Source organism: Oncorhynchus kisutch, unplaced genomic scaffold (genome assembly GCF_002021735.2).
Source record: "Oncorhynchus kisutch isolate 150728-3 unplaced genomic scaffold, Okis_V2 scaffold2246, whole genome shotgun sequence".
NCBI lineage: Eukaryota > Metazoa > Chordata > Actinopteri > Salmoniformes > Salmonidae > Oncorhynchus > Oncorhynchus kisutch.
The window spans coordinates 14,907-33,518 of NW_022264191.1; the positions used below are offsets into that span (position 1 = coordinate 14,907).

General features: G+C 41.4%; 1 protein-coding gene across 1 annotated transcript; it reads left to right on the plus strand.

Annotated features, from left to right (window-relative positions):
* Positions 1–1,690: 1,690 nt before the first annotated feature.
* On the plus strand, positions 1,691–18,253 carry LOC109885258 (complement C4; the record flags this gene model as incomplete). Its single annotated transcript, XM_031819533.1, is given in 34 exon segments — positions 1,691–1,818; positions 3,109–3,298; positions 3,420–3,585; positions 3,904–3,974; positions 4,153–4,244; positions 4,412–4,494; positions 4,685–4,772; positions 6,437–6,563; positions 6,772–6,913; positions 7,033–7,145; positions 7,242–7,403; positions 7,571–7,741; positions 8,264–8,455; positions 9,340–9,483; positions 11,615–11,744; positions 12,108–12,179; positions 12,309–12,521; positions 12,709–12,820; positions 12,909–12,979; positions 13,088–13,227; positions 13,331–13,546; positions 13,658–13,718; positions 13,820–13,909; positions 13,990–14,196; positions 14,287–14,362; positions 14,506–14,698; positions 15,047–15,154; positions 15,361–15,523; positions 15,618–15,829; positions 16,566–16,724; positions 16,849–16,911; positions 16,985–17,075; positions 17,180–17,357; positions 18,163–18,253. Coding segments are annotated over 34 exon segments (4,455 nt in total), but the record flags the coding sequence as incomplete, so codon positions are not given.
* Positions 18,254–18,612: the final 359 nt, after the last annotated feature.

Sequence of the window (18,612 nt, forward strand, 5' to 3'; positions counted from 1 at the left end):
TCATGCTGGCACTGACTAGAACACAGAGAATAGTATCATGCTGGCACTGACTAGAACACAGAGAATAGTATCATGCTGGCACTGACTAGAACACAGAGAATAGTATCATGCTGACACTGACTAGAACACAGAGAATAGTATCATGCTGGCACTGACTAGAACACAGAGAATAGTATCATGCTGGCACTGACTAGAACACAGAGAATAGTATCATGCTGGCACTGACTAGAACACAGAGAATAGTATCATGCTGGCACTGACTAGAACACAGAGAATAGTATCATGCTGGCACTGACTAGAACACAGAGAATAGTATCATGTTGGCACTGACTAGAACACACAGAATATTATTATGCTGGTACTGACTAGAACACACAGAATATTATCATCCTGCACTGACTAGAACACAGAGAATAGTATCATGCTGGTACTGACTAGAACACAGAGAATAGTATCATGCTGGCACTGACTAGAACACAGAGAATAGTATCATGCTGGCACTGACTAGAACACAGAGAATAGTATCATGCTGGTACTGACTAGAACACAGAGAATAGTATAATGCTGGTACTGACTAGAACACAGAGAATAGTATCATGCTGGTACTGACTAGAACACAGAGAATAGTATCATGCTGGCACTGACTAGAACACAGAGAATAGTATCATGCTGGCACTGACTAGAACACAGAGAATAGTATCATGCTGGTACTGACTAGAACACAGAGAATAGTATCATGCTGGCACTGACTAGAACACAGAGAATAGTATCATGCTGGCACTGACTAGAACACAGAGAATAGTATCATGCTGGCACTGACTAGAACACAGAGAATAGTATCATGCTGGCACTGACTAGAACACAGAGAATAGTATCATGTTGGCACTGACTAGAACACACAGAATATTATTATGCTGGTACTGACTAGAACACACAGAATATTATCATCCTGCACTGACTAGAACACAGAGAATAGTATCATGCTGGTACTGACTAGACCACAGAGAATAGTATCATGCTGGCACTGACTAGAACACAGAGAATAGTATCATGCTGGCACTGACTAGAACACAGAGAATAGTATCATGCTGGTACTGACTAGAACACAGAGAATAGTATCATGCTGGTACTGACTAGAACACAGAGAATAGTATCATGCTGGCACTGACTAGAACACAGAGAATAGTATCATGCTGGCACTGACTAGAACAGGCCTCAGAAATCTAAGAAATCACATGATCTCAGGGAAAACCACAATTGCACTGACCAATGGGAGAATAGACTGTGATTGTGAAATGGAAGAATCCCTCTCCAAAGTTCCCCAGGTTTTGACCGCTTAAGCCAAACAGTTAAATAAACTGCTCTGTTTGTAACACCAGATTTAATCCTGTGAAGAGTATTTTGAATAATAATTTCCCAAAGATGACTGTCTTATTTTAGTTGTAATCCTTTTTTGCCCATCTTGAACCAACCAGTTGAAGAGAACTATACAACAGTTGTCTTTTCAATGAAGTTGTGCCAATTTCTTGATTATTGATGATTGACAGTAAGTGGCATCCTGCCTCAATCAGGCAGTGACTACAAATTACATAACGTTTGTCTCATAGGGAGAGGGGAAGGGAGGAGCATAAGAGATTGACATGGGGATTGAGAAAGAGAGAAAAGGGAGAGATCTATATAAACTAAGTGAATAAAACTTTGAAGATAGGGTCTGTGGACAGAGCAGGAGGAGAGACAGTGAACAAGAACCATGGGCTCTCCCGTCTGTCTTATGGTGCTCTTCATTTTGGCTGCTGAGTCTGTACATGGACAGGACAGGTAAATGTTTCAACAATATCTCCAGGAAACATTTCACCATGCAATATCAGTGCCTTCCTGTGTCCTGTATGTGCATGTAGCTTTAACTTCAACTGACTTGTACTTATGTTTTAGCATGGTCACATGCACTGTAAAAAAGGATTTAGGTGGTTAGTCAATTATACTTGAAAATATAATTATTTTGACATAAAAAGCATAGTTGTCATCTTTACTTGAATATAATTAGTACATTACATTACTTGTTCAATCAACCTCACCCCCCAAAAAATAATGAATTCAGCATAAGATAAATGCAGCATCTACACAACAGTTTGTGTGTAAAAACAACTACAAGGAAAGTTGTGTTTAACTTACTCAATTATCATAGTATTTCCTTTCAACTAAAGAATTTTAAGTTCTTCCAACAACTTGTCATGTGGCTCTTTTTTAAAAACTTTACGATACTTTTACACAATGTTGTTTGCACGTTTGAAGAATGAAAAAATCCCATTTCTACGTTAGTATCAAACAGTTTGTTATGCTATGAGGTGTAATGGATCAAGATGAACGGATATCTAAACCGTAGGGCAAATTGACATTCAATGATGTGACCACCCATTCTCACTATTAGTTAGATCATGCGCCCAACTCTTGACAGAGGCAAATGCATAAATCTACAATGCTTGCAACCTTACCTCCAGTTAGTGCTAGTGGAATAAGCTCTGCTCTCAATAATTCCTGTTTCAGGGGATAAAGATGCCAAGCGATGAAAGACATATTTAACACAAACACTGTTTAACACAATCAATGAAAGTAAACAGAAAGATTAAATAGATCAAATGAAGTTGTCTCTTAGTCATTAGTTGTCGCTTAGTCACTAAGTTGTCTCTTAGTCATTAGTTGTCGCTTAGTCACTAAGTTGTCTCTTAGTCATTTTTATGCTGTGGACTTAATATATGAGTGTTTGTGAAACACTAAAATGTAAGTATATTATACCTAAAAATACCTCAAGTTGGAAATCCTCAAAAAGCTGATGGAAATAGTTGCCTACATTTTTTAAAGTGGAACTAGCACAATATGTTTTACAGTGCGAGACGTTTATATTAGTTGTATTCTAATCTAATGTTTCAACTCAGATTAATCTGAGTACTTCAATGCCTCTGAATGACTTGCACATTTAGCCTTTTGATACACTGGTGTTCGACAAACATAAAACATCTTTAGGAATGAATGTGATACTTTACATTCTAGACTGTTTAAAGTATTAGGTGGTCGATACAGTCTTCTAAATGCTACCTTCTCTTGGCTCAGGTTCTTTATCTCAGCTCCCAATGTGTTCCATGTGGGGGTGAAGGAGCGTGTTTATGTCCAGCTGGGTAAAGCCCTCCTGAATAAACGTGTTACCCTCTACCTGGAGCATGAGGCAACTACACATCTGATGTCTCAAAAGAGCAGCACTGTGTGTACTGAGGAGGGACAGATCCAAACTGTGGAACTAGAGGTATGACTTAGTGAGACTTGCCTTGATGAAATGAATGACCATACAGACGATATCACAAACCAGAAAAAGGAGAGACACTAGGTCTTATTGGTTTCATTTCAATGTTTTTCCCACCTTGCAGGTAGAAAGGGACAAGCTGCCCACCTTTGTGGATATTCCCAATCTTCTGCTGGTGGCTGAGATGGATGGGGTGACAGACAGAAAGATGGTGAGGGTCCTAGTCTCCCAACACAGAGGCTACATCTTCATTCAGACTGACCAGCCTATCTACAACCCTACACAGCAAGGTACATCTACAGTCTACATAAAATAGAACCACATCTTAAAGGGATACTTGGGATTTTGGCAATGAGGCCCCCTTATCTACTTCCCCCAGAGTCAGATGAACTGGTGGGTATCATTTTTATGTGTCTGTGTCCAGTATGAAGCAAGTTAGAGGTAGTTTCACGAGCCAATGCTAACTAGCGTATCTGTTAAGACACCTATAGACATCTGACTCTGGGGAAGTAGATAAAGGACCTCACTGCCAAAATCCCCAAGTACAACTTTAATATTGGTCAAAGGTTTACAATTAAGATATTATATTAGGATTTTATTTTTACCAGTGAGATACAGGATATTTACCCTCAACCACTCAATGAAGCCCCATGATGCCGTTTTTCAGATCTCTATTTTTGTGAGTACAAACTTGACATTTTTGACCACATTCCGTTGTTACATTTAATTTGCTGAAGTGTTGAAATGTTTATCATTGTGGTGGAGATCTCTGATGCCAAAAAGCTTTTTTTGATGTTTGAAAGAGTTGTGAAATAGTAACTGATTTGTATTATAACTGATTTGTATCTCCTTGGTAGAATGCGGAGGGCAACCGGATAATGAAGACTCTTAAGAGAGCTACGGATGGAATATTCACCAATATCCCTTTTAATATCCCTGATGTCTCAGAGTACAGTCGTATATTATTTGCTATAGAAATTCCACAATTATTCAACATTAGCATCTATTAATTGACTGATATTGTGCAACTATCCTTATTTGATGAATTGATGACATGATTTACAATACATTATAATAAGACAACCTAATATCATACCTGGTGTGTTTTTATTATAGAATGGGTGTGTGGAGGATCGTGGCTCATTACCAAGGAGATGAAAAGAATGCTGTTACTCGAGAATTTCAAGTCAAGAAATTTGGTTCATATTTTCTCTTTTTATCTCCTTTGCTCAACTTACTCTCTATTTACCATTTGAATATTTCAAGTTTAAAGCCAATCTTTCTAAAAATATTTGACTGAAATTGTATTCATGCTATTATTTATACATTTTCTTCCACATGGAGAAAGGATAAGAGATGTTTTGTTGTTCTGAACATGTTTTGTTTCAGTGCTGCCGAGCTTTGAGGTGACCGTCATACCTAAGCAAAGCTACTTTCTATTGAACACTGAACAGTTCACCTTCACAATTTTAGCCAAGTAAGATTTAATCCTGATATCAACTGTTTCCCTCTACAACATCTAGCTCCTTACAAAGTGATGAAAATAAAATGTCAAATCAAATTGTATTTGCCACCTGCGCCGAATACAACAGGTGTAGTAGACCTTACAGGGAAATGCTGAATACAACAGGTGTAGTAGACCTTACAGTGAAATGCTGAATATATCAGGTGTAGTAGACCTTACAGTGAAATGCTGAATACATCAGGTGTAGTAGACCTTACAGGGAAATGCTGAATACAACAGGTGTAGTAGACCTTACAGGGAAATGCTGAATACAACAGGTGTAGTAGACCTTACAGTGAAATGCTGAATACAACAGGTGTAGTAGACCTTACAGTGAAATGCTGAATACATCAGGTGTAGTAGACCTTACAGTGAAATGCTGAATACATCAGGTGTAGTAGACCTTACAGTGAAATGCTGAATACATCAGGTGTAGTAGACCTTACAGTGAAATGCTTACTTACAAGCCCTTAACCAACAATGCAGTTTTAAGAAAATACCAACAAAAAAAGTAAGAGATAAGTAAGAATAACAAATCATTGAAGAGCAGCAGTAAATAACAATACGGTGCTATATACAGGGGGTAAAGGTACAGAGTCAATGTGTGGGGGCACCTGTGTCAAGGTAATTGAGGTAATATGTACATATAGGTAGAGTTATTAAAGTGACTATGCATAGATAATAACAGAGTAGCAGCAGTGTAGAAGGAGGGGTGGCGGGGTCTGGGTAGCCATTCAGGGTAGCCATTTGATTAAATATTCAGGAGTCTTATGGCTTGGGGGTAGAAGCTGTTTAGAAGCCCTTTGGACATAGACTTTGTGCTCCGGTACCGTTTGCCGTGTGGTAGCAGAGAGAACAGTCTATGACTAGGGAATCTCTAGTCTTTGGGCATTTTTAGGGCCTTCCTCTGACACCGTCTGGTATAGAGGTCCTGGATGGCAAAATGCTTGGCACCGGTGATGTACTGGGCCGTACGCACTACCCTCTGTAGTGCCCTGCAGTCGGAGGCCGAGCAGTTGCCATACCATGCAGTGATGCAACCCATCAGGATGCTCTCGATGGTGCAGCTGTAAAACATTTTGAGGATTTGAGGACCCATGCCAAATCTTTTCAGTCTCCTGAGGGTGATTAGGTTTTGTTGTGCCCTGTTCACGACTGTCTTGGTGTGCTTGGACCATGTTAGATTGTTGGTGATTTGGACGTCAAGAGGCTCTCAAGCTGCTCCACTACAGCCCCGTCGATGAGAATGGGGGCGTGCTCGGTCCTCCTTTTCCTGTGGTCCACAATCATCTCCTTTGTCTTGATGACGTTGAGGGAGAGGTTACTGTCCTTGCACCACACGGCCAGGTCTCTGACCTCCTCCCTATAGGCTGTATCATCGTTGTCTGTGATCAGGCCTAATACTGTTGTGTCATCAGCCAACTTAATGATGGTGTTGGAGTCGTGCCTGGCCGTGCAGTCATGAGTGAACAGGGAGTACAGGAGGGGACTGAGCACGCAAATGTAACTTTAGTTCGGGCTATGTGGTTCTCATTGAGACATTCACCCAAGTACAAGTCCTCTAAATGTTTATCAAATCTATGAATATGTTATAGAACTCTCTCAGTTGGTCTGACCTCACTGTATTTCTCCCTCAGGTACTCCTATGGGGAGAGTATAAAGGGAGCTTTCCACTGCCGGTTTGGACTGAAGGAGAAAATACAGGGGCCAGATGGTGAAAAAGACAGGATTGTCTTCATCAGAGGATTGGAGCTGACTGGATCGGTGAGAGGATAAATGTGTCATATTTCAATCAAAATATCTGTACTCTTCGATCAGAGAAGAAGACTCACAAAGACTAAAGCTCTGGGAGCTCTGAAGGACAACTGACGTGGCGGCCAACCTATTTCTACATAAAGTTACAACATTTTGGTTTAAGCAAAGCTTGAGTTATGGTTTGACCAAAAACCTGTCGCTTGCCTTTTTCTCTCAGATACAAGATGGAGAGGGGTCGGCGGTTCTCCAGGAATCCAAGCTCCGAGAGCAACTCAAATCCAACCTCAACACCACCCTCTCAGACGTGGTCCAGAGCGAAGCACAGCTTTACATGGCCGTGTCTGTCACTGACATCATCAGTAAGGCATCAGTCGTTGTTCTTAGTTTGAACAAAAAGAGACTTTTGAAATGTGGTACAGTCATACAGTAGGTACAAGACAACTAAACCATATTGGTACTGACTTTATCCCTTCACCAGGTGGTGAGCTACAGGAAGCAGAGGTGTCTCTTCCTGTTGTTTCCCAGCGTTACACTGTAGACCTGTCCCGTACCCGCTCTCACTACATCCCTGGAGTTCCTCTCAGTGTAGTGGTAAGCCTCCATTTGGATGACAGAGATACGTTGGATTGAACAATGTCTATCTGTGAAATGATAAACTGTATATTGTTTTGTCCGGTGATCTGTTAGGCGGTGGTCCGTCTCCCAAATGGTTCCCCAGCTGTTGGAGAGCCAGTGAGAATGCATCTGCCAGAACTCCAGGGTGGAGACCAAACTGTAAAGACTAACCAGCAGGGCGCAGTGTGGCACGATTTTAACCTTCCCAATCTTGATCATGACATTACTGTGGAGGTAAGTATAACAAAATAGTCCAAATAAAACTGTAGCTTCTAGCAGTAGCTTCAAGCAATACAGCAATAGGCTGTGAACTAAACACTGAAGGAATCATATGAAACTAAAGACTTTGGATTGGTTCTCTCTTCTTTTATCCCTTGTTTTCCCCTCTCTGTTTCCATCAGGTGACTGTAGATGACCAGAAAATGACCAAAGACGTCAATCGTACATCGTCTCCTGGCAACACCTATCTGAGCGTGAGCGTGAGCCAAACGATTCTGACGCTGGGTCAAACCCTTTCCGTTGTATTCAAAGTCTTCAATGGGCCACCAGAGGATGGTTTTATTTACTACATGGTGAGAGATATATGCCCAATGTATGACCATATTAGAGACACATATTTCCCTCAGATTACACAGATCCACAAAAAAAACACGATTTTTATAAACTCTCATATCTACTGGGTGAAATACCACAGTGTGCATCACAGCAGCAAACTTTGTGACCTGTTGCCACAAGTAAAGATCAACCAGTGAAGAACAAACACCATTGTAAATACAACCCATATTTATGCTTATTTATTTTCCCTTTTGTACTTTAACCATTTGTACATCATTATAACACTGTATATGTACATAATATGACATTTGAAATGTCTTTATTCTTTTGGAAGTTCTGTGAGTGTAATGTTTACTGTTCATTTTATTGTTTATTTCACTTTGTATATTATCTACTTCACTTGCTTTGGCAACATTAACATATGTTTCTCATGCCAATAAAGCCCCTGGAATTGAATTTAATTGAAATCACAAGGAACAGGACATGGTGGAAAAGTTCTATAACTGAAAAACAATCACTTCTCTGTTTTTAATCGTCAGATTTTGAGCCGTGGAGTGATAACAAAACAGGGTTCTGTCAAATCAGGGGACTTAACAAAGGTTCAGCTTCCAATCACGCCTGATATGACCCCCTCCTTCCGTCTGATTGGCTACTACTATGATCAGAAAGGTGACATCATTACTGACTCTGTGTGGGTAGACGTCGACGATGCTTGTGAGGGGACAGTGAAGGTGAGTGAACAGTGACTGGAGTAGATCAGCATCAGCATTGACCGAGAGAGTTCTGGAGAATCAGACAGCAATGTGGCCAAAGTCTGTTAGAAACACAAAACAAAGAAAGAGAAATAAAGGGTTTCATCGATGCTGACTGTTAATAAGTTACAATTCAGTTCAGAGTCATTTACTAATGATACGTATTTGGTGTTATCATCCTAATCTTTTCCTATGTATATTAATATGCTCTAGGTATATGTATATTTATATGCTCTAGGTATATGTATATTAATATGCTCTAGGTATATGTATATTAATATGCTCTAGGTATATGTATATTTATATGCTCTAGGTATATGTATATTTATATGCTCTAGGTATATGTATATTAATATGCTCTAGGTATATGTATATTAATATGCTCTAGGTATATGTATATTAATATGCTCTAGGTATATGTATATTAATATGCTCTAGGTATATGTATATTAATATGCTCTAGGTATATGTATATTAATATGCTCTAGGTATATGTATATTTATATGCTCTAGGTATATGTATATTTATATGCTCTAGGTATATGTATATTAATATGCTCTAGGTATATGTATATTTATATGCTCTAGGTATATGTATATTAATATGCTCTAGGTATATGTATATTTATATGCTCTAGGTATATGTATATTTATATGCTCTAGGTATATGTATATTAATATGCTCTAGGTATATGTATATTAATATGCTCTAGGTATATGTATATTAATATGCTCTAGGTATATGTATATTAATATGCTCTAGGTATATGTATATTAATATGCTCTAGGTATATGTATATTAATATGCTCTAGGTATATGTATATTTATATGCTCTAGGTATATGTATATTTAAATGCTCTAGGTAAAGTCAAAAGATGAATATCTACCTGGAAACACGGCGAAGCTGGAGATAGACTTAAATGGTCAGAGGGCCAAAGTTGCCTTGCTGGCTGTGGACAAGGCTATTTATGCTCTCAATGCCCACAACAAACTCACCCCCAAACAGGCAAGCTACTATTATTTTAATATTATTATTTTATTTGTTGGGTGGGGCCACATCAGCTTTAATATTGCAGAAATATTGTAGCTTCCATCAATGTAATTGTCTGCATAATTTCTAATCCCCTTATATATATTTTGAATATACAGTACCAGTCAGAAGTTTTAGAACACCTACTCATTCAAGGGTGTTCTTTATTTTTGCTATATTCAAATTATAGAATAAAGGTGAGACATCAAAACTATGAAAAAAACACATATGGAATCATATAGCAACCAAAAAAGTGTTAAACAAATTTTAGATTCTTCAAAGTAACCACCCTTTGCCTTTATGACAGCTTTGCACACTCTTAGCATTGTCTCAACCAGCTTCATGAGGAATGCTTTTCCAACAGTCTTGAAGGAGTTCCCACATATGCTGGGCACTTGTTGGCTGTTTTTCCTTCACTCTGCTGTCCAACTCATCCCAAACCATCTCAATTGGGTTGAGGTTGGGTTATTGTGGAGGCCAGGTCATCTGATGCGCTCCATCACAAATAGCCCTTACACAGCCTGGAGGTGTGTTTTGGGCCATTGTCCTGTTGAAAAACAAATGATAGTCCCACTAACCGCAAACCAGATGGGATGGCGTATCTTTGAAGAATGCTGTGGTAGCCATGCTGGTTAAGTATGCATTGAATTTTAAATAAATCATCAACAGTGTCACTAGCAAAGCACCCCCACCCCATCACACCTCCTCCATGCTTCACGGTGGGAACCACACTTGCGGAGATCATCCGTTCACCTACTCTGCGTCTCACAAAAACACGGTGGTTGGAACCAAAAATCTCAACTTTGGACTCATCAAACCAAAAGACAGATTTCCATCTGGTCTAATGTCCATTGCTCGTGTTTCTTTCCCCAAGCAAGTCTCTTCTTCTTGTTGGTGTCCTTTAGTAATGGTTTCTTTGCAGCAATTTGACCATGAAGGCCTGATCTCCTCTGAACAGTTGCTGTTTAGATGTCTGTTACTTGAACTCTGCAAAGCATTTATTTGGGCTGCAGTCTGAGGCTGGTAACTTATCCTCTGCAGCAGAGGTAACTCTGGGTCTTCCTTTCCTGTGGCGGTCCTCATGAGAGCCAGTTTCATCATAGCACTTGATGGTTTTTGTGACTGCACTTGAAGAAACTTTCAAAGTTCTTAAGATTTTGACTGACCTTCATGTCTTAAAGTAATGATGGACTGTCGTTTCTCTTGGTTTATTTGAACTATTCTTGCCATAATATGGACTTAGTCTTGACTATCTTCTGTATACCACCCCTACCTTGTCACAACACAACTAATTGGCTCTAACGCATTAAGAAGGAAAGAAATTCCAGAAATTAACTTTTAACAAGGCACACCTGTTAATTGAAATACATTCCCAAATCAAATCAACTGTTATTTGTCACATACACATGGTTAGCAGATGTTAATGCGAGTGTAGCGAAATGCTTGTGCTTCTAATTCCGACAATGCAGTAATAACCAACAAGTAATCTAACTAACAATTCCAAAACTACTGTCTTATACACACAAGTGTAAGGGGATAAAGAATATGTACATAAAGATATATGAATGAGTGATGGTACAGAGCGGCATAGGCAAGATGCAGTAGATGGTATCGAGTACAGTATATACATATGAGATGAGTATGTAAACAAAGTGGCATAGTTAAAGTGGCTAGTGATACATGTATTACATAAAGATGCAGTAGATGATATAGAGTACAGTATATACGTATACATATGAGATGAATGAGATGAGATGAATAATATAGGTAATCCAGGTGACTACCTCATGAATCTGGTTGAGAGAATGCCAAGAGTGTGCAAAGCTGTCATCAAGTCAAAGGGTGGCTACTTTGAAGAATATAAAATATGAAATATAGAAAAGAAAAACCCTTGAATGAGTAGGTGTGTCCAACCTTTTGACTGGTACTGTATATGCACATATACAAGCTACTATTTACTAAAGAATAATTATACATATTGTCTCCTCAACATTATTTCCTCTAAAACTCACTCCTTATAATGTACAGGTATAAATATATTCTATGCAATAAAGACCAAATGGCTCTTTTTGACTAATAGTGTGAATATTTTGTGTGCTGTTCACAGGTATTCTGGTCCATGCAGTCCTATGACCTCGGTTGCTCATACGGTGGCGGCTCAGATACGGCCTCTGTGTTGAATGACGCTGGCTTGTCATTCATCTCCAACTCTCATGTGCTATCTAGGATGAGGAAGGGTATGACGAACGTAGTGTGATTAAACAAAACATCTGTCTAGTGTCGACACTACTTCTTCTTTGGTCCATAGTTTCTGAATGATGTTCTCTGGGATTGGGTTAAAACCCCTTTAGGAGGTAGACAACTTAACATTTCACAGACATGGATCCACTAAACTAGACATGACATTGGCTGCGACTTAAATCCCAACCTTCAACATAAAGGAAAAAAAATTGAAAACAAACACCAACTCAGACGTACATTTCAACAAAGCATTAATGACATCATAGTTGCTCAAAACCTACATGTTCCCACAATATGTTGTTTTATGTTGATGTTTTGATTTGATGGTCTTCACCCTATTGTATGTGTGTTTGTCTTAGGGTTTAACTGTGAGTCAGGCTTCAGACGACAGAGGCGTTCCCTGGACCTCCAGGAGCAGATGGTGTCCATAAGTATTACAACGTTACTTTACTATTGACTGTCACTAACTGCTGCCTGAGGTGGTGGGAGAGTCTGTTCATCAGTCCTGGCAGGTACGAACTAAAACCTTTTGTCACTACCTCACCATCTCCAACTCCCAGAATCCAGTTACTCAGACGCCAAGCTGCAGGAGTGTTGTTCTCATGGCTTGTCCCAGATCCCCATGCTGAGGACGTGTCAGCAGAGAGCCGAGAGAGTGGCACGAGCCAATAAGGACCATGTCTGTGTCAAGGCCTTCCTGGACTGCTGTATAGAGGGAGAGAAGTTGAGGGAGAAGAAGAAACGAGACGACGCCCAGAGAGGACATGGCAGGAGTGAGGATGACTTGATTGTTGGGGATATTACCATTCTAACATGTATAACATGGTAACAAAATGATAACAGACACTATCCTTTAGACAGACATGTCTGACTTGTTATAACTTAAAAGGATTGGATGAGAATACGATCTTAAAAGGTTATATTATTGTGACACCTTTAGTCTACACTCTCTCTTCTCAGCTGCGAGTGCCACAGACATCGAAGACTTCTTTGACACAACCAATCAGCAAATACGCAGAAGTTTCCCCCCAAGCTTTGCATTCACAGTGGTCGATATAAACGGCAAAGGAAGGTGAGAAATGGACATTTAGACACACAGTATATCGGCGCCATGTGTCTGAAACACTATTGTAATTTGTCTCTCTCTCTGTCTCCCTTAGTCATACTATGGCTCTGCCTGATTCCATCACCACCTGGGAGATACAGGCTGTCAGCTTGTCTGCTTCTCATGGTAACATCCTCCTCCTCTATTGGTTCATATTCCTGTACCTAGACAGTAAGGAACATGTGGTGTCATTCTGGAGAGTAATGGACCTGTCTGTGTGTGTCCCTCCTGCAGGCATCTGTGTGGCAGAACCACATGAGTTCCGTGTGTTTAAGAAGGTTTTTGTCTCTCTGAGGCTGCCGTACTCAGTCAAAAGATTTGAGCAAATGTCTATTGCTCCTGTTGTCTACAACTATTGGGACCAGGCTGCACAGGTAGAGTTGAATCACTTTCTGTAGTACTACAGTTGAACACTTCAGAAGCGTATACAGAAAGATGACATGCCATACAGCTGATGGAGCACTTCCTCCTTCTCAGATTGCACTCCACATGGAGAGAAATGACAAGCTCTGTTCACCAGGCTCCAGTTCCATCAAAACCTATGTCAACATCACCGTGGAGGCCCACTCCTCCAAAGCCGTCACATTCTCTGCAGTACCCATGGAAACCGGCCCCATACCCATCAAAATACGTCTTTATGACATAGAGAATGAGGACGGCAGTGATGCTATTGAAAAGATTCTGAATGTTAGAGTAAGTATACAAAAAATATCGGGGAAAATTACTACTACAAAAAATTGAACTGAAGATCCATTAATGTAAAGCTACTGCATTTACTTAAAATAATAGTTTCTCATATTTTAGACGGAGGGAATAGAGAAGAGAGTGGAGGAATCTCATTTTGTTGACCTGAATGGCAATATTGGTGAGATTGCTAACAGAATATGTATGATGACAGCATTTTATTCACGTAATAGTTTATGGCATAAAAAGCACCAACCAGCTTCTCTCATTCTCTGTTGTCAGGGAAGAGTCGCCAATCTTTCACGATTGATGGAAAGTTACCAGACAACACAGTCCCTGGCTCCAGCACCAATATCTTCGTCAAGATGGAAGGTCTGACTCATTTTACCCTCCAATCATTTCTCTTCACAACATTATTGTCAGTTTAATATCCAATCTCGTCCATTCCCCAGGGGAGCTGTTTGGCAAGTCCACTTCCACGACCCTGCTCTCTCACGATGGGGTTAGAAGCTTGCTCAAAGCCCCTGATGGATGTGCAGAGCAGACTATGAAACGTATGGCCCCCACAGCCCTGGCCCTCCGCTATCTGGACCTTAGCCAGCGCTGGTATGAGCTGCCCGCTGGCACCAGAGACACGGCCCTCCAGTTCACAGAGCAAGGTGTGGGAGAACTGTAATGAAGATGTTTTATTTTAATTTATAGTAAGAAACACAAAATACAATATCTCTCTCTCTCTCTCTCTCTGTCAGGCTATATGAGAATTTTGACGTTTAAAAAGGGTGATGGATCGTATGGAGCTTGGACGGACCATCCCACCAGTTACTGGTCAGTACATCTCTCTTTACGTTGCTTGTTTTTGTGGTGCTGTAGTTTTCTGTCTGTCTGGAATAAAAGCCTGTAAACACTGCAACTCTCCAGGACTGGAGCTGGCCGATCCTATCACAGTGTTTGTTATCCTTCCTCTCTAGGCTGACGGGCCTTGTTGTCAAAGTGATGTCTCTGGTGGCAGAACGTCAGAATGCAGGCGGTGGAGAGAAGGGGAGATGGGCACAGGGTGTGTCTGAGCAGCATATCATTGATTCAGTCAGATACCTCCTGGTTAAACAGAAGGGGGATGGATCATTCTCGGACCCTAACCCAGTCATACACCGGGAAATGCAGGTAAAGGATTATTCAAAAATTTAACATGAAGATCACTTTATTGGGCAGTTTCACACAAGGTCCAACCGAAATTTGACTTCCGCTTTTAACCCAACTCCTCCGAAAGACACACATAACATAGACAGGTTTTGGAGAGGTGTGGGAGGCTTCCACACTGGACGCCTGGGGAGCTGTTGTTGCGTGGGGGTTAAGTGCCTTGCTTAAAAGCACAACAGCAGGCAAAGGCATCTAGGATTTCATTCCAGCAACCCTCTGGTTGCCAACTCAGTCAGACGCAGGACTCGAACTGGCAACCCTCCTGTATTTTCTCTTTATCTGTTGAGTTGAGTTGTCTCTTTTTCTCTCTAGGGAGGCATTGGAGGGATAGAGGGAGATGTCTCCATGACTGCTTTCATAACTGTGGCTCTAAATTGCTCCCTCCCTTTCCTGACAGACAACAAGGAGCGTAGCGATACGGTAAGATAGGTGGACATATTTCCTTATTAACTCACAAATGTTTAGTATAGCGTACTTTTTCATTGTGTTACCAATTAACCGACTTCAACCGAATCATCCGTCTAAATCAGCCGTCTCTATCCTGGAGAAGAAGAAAAACAGAGACATCAAATGCTCCTATTTTTAACCAGAATGGCTGCTCTGTGTTTGTGTTTGTGTTTGTGTAGAAAGCCATTATCTCCAAAGCCACCGACTACCTGCTCTCACGTGTTGAGGGGCTACAGAGGCCCTACGCTGTGGCCATAACAGCCTACTGTCTGTCAGTCTGTCTGTCTGACCGGACACAGGCTGAGCCTGCCTGGGAAAAACTCAAAGGACTGGCAACTGAAGGTATTGTCCTATTACACTCCTGTTATAGGTCAGAATGGTGTGGGCTGATGGGGGATTGCTGCTGACACTGATATTCTTTGACTGCTCTTGACAGGGAAAGACCATTGCCGTGGGTGGTATGCTAACGCTGGCATGGTGAATGAGGAAAAGAAACATTATGTACCGACGACAGAGGCCATAACCGTAGAGACTACAGCCTATGCCCTGTTAACTGCAGTGGCTCATAAGGACGCAGAGTGGGCAGACTCTGCAGCCTGCTGGCTGACTTCACAGGAGAACTATGGAGGAGGTTTCAAGTCCACACAGGTGAGATATACTGTACTGATGGAGGAGACTTCAAGTCCTCACAGGTGAGATATACTGTATTGATGGAGGAGACGTCAAGTCCTCACAGGTGAGATATACTGTATTGATGGAGGAGACTTCAAGTCCTCACAGGTGAGATATACTGTATTGATGGAGGAGACGTCAAGTCCTCACAGGTGAGATATACTGTACTGATGGAGGAGACTTCAAGTCCTCACAGGTGAGATATACTGTATTGATGGAGGAGACTTCAAGTCCTCACAGGTGAGATATACTGTATTGATGGAGGAGACTTCAAGTCCTCACAGGTGAGATATACTGTACTGATGGAGGAGACTTCAAGTCCTCACAGGTGAGATATACTGTACTGATGGAGGAGACTTCAAGTCCTCACAGGTGAGATATACTGTATTGATGGAGGAGACTTCAAGTCATCACAGGTGAGATATACTGTATTGATGGAGAGCCAAACAATGCCAAAACATGATGTGGCTGCTTCATTGCCTCCTAGTGCATGTAGTTTCCTTGTTCCTAGTTAGCATGTTTTGCTAATTTTCCGCCTTCATATTCAGTCCAACAATACTGATATTCTACTGATACAGTGACCCAAGGGTGATAGTCCCACTCATTGAGAGTCGATGGTGATTTTACATTCTACACCATTTGGTAGAAATAACATGCTAAATGTCTACCTTCAATTTGTATCCAGTCTAAGCATTCATCTTAATGTCTTTAGGATACTATAGTGGCTTTGGAGGCTCTCTCTGAGTATGCACTGAGCAGGCCCCAACCTCCCATCACAGAAGTGGAGGTACAGTTCACTATTCCAGGGAAGAGCGACATTCAGAAGCTGTCATTGGACAACAAGGGGGATAAAGTAGAAACGGAGCTGAAGGTATACCCACTCCAACACACACACACACACACACACACACACACACACACACACACACACACACACACATACACACACACACACACACACACACGTAACTCTCTCTCTGTCTCTACTTGGCCAGAGACTGATTGGTAATCCTATCATTAACGTAGCCCTAACGGGACAGGGAAAAGCCAAGATGAAGGTGAGCGTCTTTCTCATCAAATAATATTTATTGATGTTCATTCAAACAGGTAACATATTGATCTGTCTGGCAGGTTACGAAAGCTTACCATCTACTGGACACCTCAGACGACTGTAACCTTCTGTCAATCACAGTCAAAGTAGAGGGGAAAGTAGAGTACACTGGTGAGCGGACAGCACTACTCTGACTCAGTGCTCCTTTTACTACAGGTTAGGATGTGTGTGACTGAGTTCCACGAGTACACTATGATAACACTTTGTTTCATCAGCCCAGATTGTTGAAGACTACAACGACTATGAGGGTGACTATGGAGACGGAGAGAAAAGGGAGGAAGAGGATGTCCCCCGATCAGCGATTGAGTGGTTTGACGCTCGCAGCAGACACAGAAGAGATACTCAGCAAAGCCGGAATTCTGAAAACGATGTTGAATACGAAGTCTGTGTGAGGTATGTTAAACAGAGAGGTCTGTGTGAGGTCAGTTAAACAGAGAGGTCTGTGTGAGGTCAGTTAAACAGAGAGGTCTGTGTGAGGTCAGTTAAACAAAGAGGTCTGTGTGAGGTCAGTTAAACAGAGAGGTCTGTGTGAGGTCAGTTAAACAGAGAGGTCTGTGTGAGGTCAGTTAAACAGAGAGATCTGTGTGAGGTCAGTTAAACAGAGAGGTCTGTGTGAGGTCAGTTAAACAGAGAGGTCTGTGTGAGGTCAGTTAAACAGAGAGGTCTGTGTGAGGTCAGTTAAACAGAGAGGTCTGTGTGAGGTCAGTTAAACAGAGAGGTCTGTGTGAGGTCAGTTAAACAGAGAGGTCTGTGTGAGATCAGTTAAACAGAGAGGTCTGTGTGAGATCAGTTAAACAGAGATCTGTGTGAGATCAGTTAAACAGAGGTCTGTGTGAGATCAGTTAAACAGAGAGGTCTGTGTGAGATCAGTTAAACAGAGGTCTGTGTGAGGTCAGTTAAACAGAGAGGTCTGTGTGAGATCAGTTAAACAGAGAGGTGTGTGTGAGGTCAGTTAAACAGAGGTCTGTGTGAGGTCAGTTTAAACAGAGAGGTCTGTGTGAGGTCAGTTAAACAGAGAGATCTGTGTGAGGTCAGTTAAACAGAGAGCTCTGTGTGAGGTCAGGTTAAACAGAGAGGGAACTGATTCTGTCATGAATATACAAATAACAGAAGATTTGTGACTGGGAGGAATATTTTGTGACGGCCTAGGCGATAGGGCAGTGGTTTTTCAGTAAGCTAACTAACTTATATTCTTTAGTCATAGTCTGACCAGGAATCTCACAGGAATGTCCATAGCCGACATCACACTGCTCAGTGGCTTTGAGGCACAGACAGACGACCTGGACAAGGTGAGTGTTCATCATCATATAGAGTCTATATAAACACGTTACCAAACCCCCTCCCTTACTTTTCTTTAGTAACCAATGTTCTGCCAGTCTCTCTCCCTGAGCTTCCCCTCTTCCCTTCCCCCTTTTCATCCCTGATCTTCCTCTCTCCCTTCCCCCTTTTCATCCCTCCATCATTCCTTCCTCTCTCCCTTCCCCCTTTTCATCCCTCCATCATTCCTTCCTCTCTCGCTTCCCCCTTTTCATCCCTCCATCATTCCTTCCTCTCTCCCTTCCCCCTTATCCCCTGATCTTCTCTCTCCTCTCCCCCTTTTCATCCCTCCATCATTCCTTCCTCTCTCCCTTCCCCCTTTTCATCCCCT